At 42.8% G+C, this 7,049-nt stretch overlaps 1 protein-coding gene across 2 annotated transcripts in view; it reads left to right on the plus strand.

Annotated features, from left to right (window-relative positions):
- CEP162 (centrosomal protein 162) overlaps window positions 1-5,989 on the plus strand; it is a 185,906-nt gene extending 179,917 nt beyond the window's left edge. For both annotated transcript variants that reach the window (XM_077487309.1, XM_077487310.1), the window contains one exon: window positions 3,163-5,989. In XM_077487309.1, coding sequence (XP_077343435.1) covers window positions 3,163-3,354 — 192 coding nt within the window. In that variant the 3' untranslated portion in view covers window positions 3,355-5,989. The remainder of the gene's footprint in view (window positions 1-3,162) is intronic.
- Window positions 5,990-7,049: the final 1,060 nt, after the last annotated feature.

Genomic DNA, 7,049 nt, shown 5'->3' on the forward strand with positions numbered 1-7,049 from the left:
ATGACTGGAACCGACTTGTTCTGGAGTGAGCCCTGAAATGACTCATGTGCACTGTACTCTCATTAAGCACTTTTCAGGCTGCTACTAGTTAAGTTAGCAGTGGAACACTTTCCATGTCCAAAGCTAATAGCATTGACTGTGCTCTGTCTGAAGATTCACTTTAGTGAGTATGCCATTCGAGCCAACATTTGGAGTGCCCTGCCTTTTTATTAGTTGCTGGGCGCTTTTTCCTGACAGTTTGCCATGGAAGGTCTAACACCATAGGACACTGGCAAAAAACAAACAAAAAAAAACTGTAGAACAGCCCTGAGATGACCCCTACTACCAGCATACGTCAGTTGTTTGCCAGTGTCCTAGCAGGATGATCTTTTCATCCTCCAGGATCTTTTCTCAGCTTTACTGATTCACCTTTTTCCTATAAACCTATTTTTCACTGAATCAGAATTTTTATAGCTTCAGGAGGTCTTTTTACCATCACGCAGCTACCTGGCGCAGTTGTACTCAGTCTCCGCTGTGACAAGACTCTCCTGGACCAGACATTGTGGGATAAACCTGGAAGTGACCCTCGGGCACTGGACTCTGTGGAGCAGTGGAGGGCTTTCCAGGTCCACAGCTGCTAGTGTTGACTCTGCACTGGTTCTGTCTGAATATGCACCTTATCAAGTAGGCCAGGGGGGCCAACATTTGGGAGCACCCTCATTTTAATTGCCAGGCACCTTATTTGTATCTCCTTTTTATGCCATCTTGCCACAAAAGTTGTAATGCTGTAGGACTGATTGCTGACATTTTTTTTACTGGATGAAGTGTCTCTTTAAGGCCTCCTAAATCTTATCATCCCACCAATACCCCCCCCCCCCCCCAGTCTTTTTATGGCATTTATGTATAAAAGTGGAAGCACCTAGGTTCCTGCTCCTCCCAAACACTTGTTGGTGTAACACCCACTAAAAAGGCATAATACAACATTTGCAAATATTTAAAAAATGCATTCACATTCCTAAAATAAAATATTTGCATTTGTTAAATGTTTGCATTGAAGCCTGCAGAAACAGCCCGCAGTTCAGGTGATTTGCGGTATGAGGGTGGGGGGGTTATGTGTATGACACATGGCCTTAAAGTTGAGGAGTTTGTCACTAAGTGGTATTTCCCTGCTGTGGATCCTACCATCTCTCACCTTAACCAGGCACTTCTGTACCGTGTGAGGATCTCCTTTTAGGAACTTCATGTATAAGAAACTGGAAGCTCTTTCTAGTGCAATGTTCTCCTTGGCATGTTCTGCTTTGAATCTGGTTCCTGCCATAGTTCTTCAATGCCAGATCTTTACTCAATAGGTGAAATCCCTAAATGTGCTGATTGATGCTGACATTGACCTGCACATTATTGATCACATGACCAGATGTCTGTAGCTTTGAAATCTAGCAGTGATGATTTTTTAGGAGCCTCGTGCCTGCCATCTTGCATTGGTCTTCTTTTAGTATACCTGCACAGAGGTTTGTGGCTGAAGTGCTGGACTGTGGAACTAACTTGAGGGACATTATCTTTTCAGGCCAACCTTGGATGTTCTCATAATGCTACTGGAGTAAGCATATTCATCTTTGCTAGTGGAAAAAGCAATGTGGCATTCTTTTATCGTTGGATAGGTCAGTTTTGTCTCTGGACAAACTAAATTGTTTGACACCAAGGACCAGGCTGTCTCTGACCTGGTGGCTCCAGAATCTGGCTGACATTGGGAAAATCATCTGCTATGAATGATTTAGCTGTCTCTAGCCTCAGACTGCCCTGCTGCCAGGTTATGATCTCTGGATTCAGTCGGACAATTCTACAGTGTTGGCATACATCAATCATCAGGGAGAAACAAGAAGCCTCACATGTGAAAAAAGAGGTAGCGTGAATCCTGTCTTTGGAAGGACATCAGATGTATTCTAGAAACTGTGTCACAGGTGAGGAACACAAGATGTGCACCTCCTGGCCTCCAGATTCAATAGCAGACTGGACAGGCTTGTATCCAGGTCCAGGGATCAGTACAACCTGATCTATGCCTTTCTTCCACTAAATCTTCTTCTTGACTGAATTGAGATGGGGAGGGGACATTCTGCAGTTTCTCATAGCCCTGTTTGGCAGAGGAGGGCATGGTGCACTGACTTGGTAAGATTTTTCACAGATGCACCATGGGCTCTACCAGACTGCTCAGATCTCAATGACCATTTTTTTTGCCACCCTGCTTTTTGGTCACTGCCTTTAACCTAATTTCTGTTAAAGTCCAGGTTTTAAATGACAGGGACAGGCATACTTTGCTTGACGTGAATTTACAGGCTTTCACCCCAGGAGTTTCTCTGTGAGAGAGATCCTTTTTTTCATGCAGTTTGTTCTGGACCAGTGGTTTGCCCTTCGTACCATCAAAGGTCATATTTCTTCTCTTCTCCAGTTTTTGCCAGTGTCTGTTGGCATCCTACTATCTGATTATAATTTTTGTGGGGTTTCCCATGTGTTTCTCTGGGTCAAATGCCTTCAACCCCCATAAGGCTTGTATGTGTTCTTCTCGGTGCTTCAGAAGCCCTACCAAACCTGTTAGATACATCCCTTTCTGCTCTGACCTACAATGGTTTTCCTTGTGGCTATCACCTCTGCTGATGTGTGAACTGACAGCTTTATCCTGCAACCTGAAACCCTTTTTAGGCCTGCGAAGTGACAGAATTTTGTTAAAGCTTATGCTTTCTTTCCTTACTAAAGTGATCTCCACTTTTTGCCTTAACCAGAACATTTTCATTCCACCCCTTGTATCCAACACCAGTTCACCAGGCATATATTTCTCTATTGTCTTGATGTCCTCGGGGCTGTCCAAGTTTATCTCTCAGCCACATAATGTTTCCAAAAGACATATTCTATATTTATCATTTCAAATGGGCACAGGAAGTGTGCTTTGGCTTCAAATTTCACCGTTACTATAGGCAAAACTGTATAATTTTAGAATGTCTCGCTGACATAGCTTAGCTTGCTAAGGGACCAGAAGAAATAACATTGGTTCAAATTCAAACTATCTTTTAAACATAGGTATTATTAGCCATGACAGTCACAATAAAAAATCCAAGCTCTGTGGTTAAAACCTATCGTTTTAAATTGTATATTATTTTGTACACAAATTTAAAGTATTCCCTAATTCTGCAGGTAATACAGCAAACCAGGCATGCTGCAGAAAACGTACAAACCAAAGAAACAGACAAGTGGAAGAAGCTTGTACATCAGAAGAATATGGAGCTAGAGAAGTTCAGATCAGAGCTGGATGCAATATTGGATGTTCTCCGTGTGTTACAGAGGCAGGGGGTTGTTATCCCCACAACTGTATCTGAAGGCTCTTAGGTGTATTGGGGAACATAAATACTTGAAGCATTACACATACTCAGTGAAGGGACTAGCCTCAGCTGATACAGAGATTAAATAAATCTTTTTACATAGGTTAAACCTGTTTATCTGCAGCCCTATCACCTCTACATCATTTCACCCTATGCAGATCAAATGATTTTTCTCAGCAGCAGAAGGCAGGGGGCAGATATCTGACATCACACACACTGAATAGCTAGATCATAAAGCCCCCTGTACAGCTGAGTGGAGAGAAGGCACACACCCCCTGCACACAGGCTGAAGAGGAGATATACAAAGCTGAGGCTGAGTCAACCTGCTGTGTGCTTTTGGGGGGGGGGGGGGGTACCCAGGCTGCTGTGGGGCATGCTTAACTATTAGGAGTGAGTCATGCAAATGGAAAAGTGAGCAGAGAGAAATGGCATTTGCTGTGTTGGACTGAGACAAGTGCACACTATATTGGGATATGCTTTGTTCATTTTTCATGTTAGAGGTTTACAACCACGTTAAAGCTCATCTCCAGGCAAACTGCTAAATACACGGATGGCATACATATGTGGGAGGTTTTTGTGTCCATCCAGTTCTGAGATTTATACAGATCTGATCTTTATTTGCTGCAGTTGGGTAACACCTAGTCATCCTGCTCTCTCTTCCTTTCCTCATGCTCCTTGTTATGGGAACAGTATAGCAAAGCAGATTGATTGGGTCCTTGGACTGGCTTTTCTCCCAGTCTGAGCTATTTTCTACAAGGACAGCAACAGACTAATATCAGGTCAGCTTTAAGTATTTACACTGCTTGTGTGCATAAAAAAAAATAAAGGATTGATCTACTAAAAATAAATGTCACTACCGAAGTGTCTGCCATGTATGTAGACTGGTTGTTTTGTAAAACTCTTATGCCGCGTACACACGACCAAACTTTTTGACAGCAAAGGTCCGACGGAACGAGTCCATCGACAATTCGATCATGTGTGGACTCAATTGGACCTTTGCTTGCCAAAAATCCAGTGGACTTTAGAAATAGAACATGTTTTAAATTTTCCAGCCAGACCGAGAAAACTGTTAGGCCGCGTACACACGGGCGGACTGTTTGCCCAACTTTGTCCGCTGAACAGTGTTTGGGCGGACAGTCCGCTCGTGTGTGTGCTTTCAGCGGACAGTTTCAGCGGACAGTTTGACGAACAAGGTTTTTCGGAATTTCCGAAAAACTGTCCGCTGAAACCTTGTTTCAGCGAACAGTCCGCTCGTGTGTAGGCTTGTTCGTCAAACTAAGTTCCGCGCATGCTCAGAAAGGATTTACACGCCGAAAGTTATAATGCAGTGTATAGGACGTCGTATTTTTCGTCCCGTCGTACGTGCCGTTCACGTCATCGCGCACGGTTTCAGCAAACTGTTCGTCCGTCGTGTGTGGCCATGTCCGTCCATGCTAAGTTTGAGCGGACTGTTTGCCGAAACTGTTTGACGGACAAAATTGGGCGAACAGTCCCCGCGTGTGTACGCGGCCTTAGTGTGTATGCTAGTCTGACGGACAAAAACCGACGCTAGGGCAGCTATTGGCTACTGGCTGTGAACTTCCTTATTATAGTTCGGTCGTACGTCATCACATTCGAATCCGTCGGACTTTGGTGTGATTGTGTGTGTCCAAGTCCGTTCATTCAGAAAGTCCATCGGGAAGATTGCCGGACCTAGTGCGTGGAAAAGTCCGGTCGTGCGTACACAGCATTACTTTCATTCACCTCATATAATATAGTAACCACTGAAACACATTTCTGGCTGGTGGTCGGCTCTGATAAAAGGCTGACTGCTCTGCTGCTCATCCATTCTGTAATTATCTTGCATTCTTTTTATAGAATGAAAGTAAAAGTATTATAGATTGCTGCAGCCTACATACATGGAACAGACTTCATTAGTGCTAGCTTTATTATATAGCATTTAAATATTGTTTTTTTAGCCGGAGATCGATTTTAGTGAATTTGAAGATGCATTCATTTGTGCCTTTCATATCTGCCTATAGCTCAGTTTTAATGTGTGGGTAATAGTGGGATAATTTACATGAGTGGTATAATCTCCAGCAAGAGGCCCTGAATTGTTGTGAAAATTGGATTACCTTGAGGCAGTAAGGATTTAGGACTTAATCGCAAACCCAATCTCCATGCAAAAATAAGGTATGCTGGTGAGAATCAATTTACACAGTTTTGACTCCATTCCAACCATCTTCTCCCTGCAGCACCCACTATAATTGTGGCTTCTTGCCCAGAGACCTGCAACTGTTCCAAGGCAGTAAAAAACGCCCATAAACTGCTGTTTGTAGGGTTCTCCTGTTTATTATTAGCACCGCCATGAAACAGCACTTCACTCTGGCTGCATCAGGCAGAATAGTGCATGCAAAGAGAATATTTGTGCAGAACCATGCCTGTGCACACAGACTTTATTGTCCATTTTATCTTGTTTACCTCATGTTCACAAAATATTCAGTTTTCCAAAGGAGCAAAAAGAGGCCAGGCTAGAGATCATACCCCTTTGTCACATGAGCCTGTCTAGATGCACCTTGTAATGTTATACTTTATCTACTGTATACGTATTTTATTTATTGTCTGTATGAATTTTTTTTATTGTATAAAATATATTTTTTTTACTCTTGTGGTTTGATTTCTTTTCTTTGTATTGGAAACAATGTCACATCTGCTGAAATGGAATTGTTAGGCATCATGTACACTGCTGCTGGTAAAACGGCCATTCAGAGGTAGTTGGATGCTTTGTTTGCAGCTGCCCCTGAACTCATCCAATGTTGTGTATAAGTACACAGGTTTGTGTAATGTCAATTTTAGGCAGTTGTGTTTAGAGGCTTTTCTTTGAAGGTAAAAAATAAGTTCAGACACCGACGTTTAAAGGTGCCCTATTTTTTTTACATTACAAAACGTAAAAACGATAGCAAATGATGAAAAACCACGAAAAAAAAAAATTTGAAGAACTTTTTTTTTTTTTTTTCAACTAACGGTTTTTACTAGAGTATGCAAAAATAAAAAACATCGACAGTACACAGTCAATCAGAAATCAGTACGTGCCAAGGGCACAGCGGCAAGGTGAACATACAAAGTGGAACTGTCAATTGTGGAATCCACTATGCCAAGTTTGAGAGAAAGGTATTAACAATTGCTGGCACACTTGGCCCTACCGAAGCAATCGGCAGGAAATACAGAGTACTAAATCGTAGCTCATGGAATTAGTAATAAAAAGGAGTAGCAAGAGAAGACGAAGAGAGGAGTGAGGAAGTAGAAGAGAGAGAAGAAAAAGGAAGAGGGGGAGGGGATAAAAGATTGGAAGGGTGGATAGATTAGCGTCTCGGCCCCCAGGCCAGCTCACCTTGTGTCCTCTCGAAGATGCCAGCGCTCCCAGATCACACCGTGCCCATCCAGCCTATGTCTCATCCTAGCCGTCAACTTTTCCATCAGTTCAACATCTTTAATTCTGGCGTACAGGTCCTCTTGGGATGGGGGTGTATTTTTTTTTCCAATTTAGGGCAGCTGTCAGTATGTGCCGGAGTAATTTCCTGCACGGTTTGGCCACCTTCGGGTGAGATAAACCAAGCAGGAAAAATTGTGGCGTGAAGGGTATAGGTATTTCAAAGAGTTGGATCAGTAATTGCTGGATGGAAGTCCAATAGGAAATTATTAGGGGGCATGTCCAGTAGATAT

The sequence above is a fragment of the Lithobates pipiens genome, unplaced genomic scaffold, assembly GCF_037356315.1.
Source record: "Lithobates pipiens isolate NorthernLeopardFrog02 unplaced genomic scaffold, aLitPip1_a1.2 Scaffold_18, whole genome shotgun sequence".
NCBI classification, from domain to species: Eukaryota; Metazoa; Chordata; class Amphibia; order Anura; family Ranidae; genus Lithobates; species Lithobates pipiens.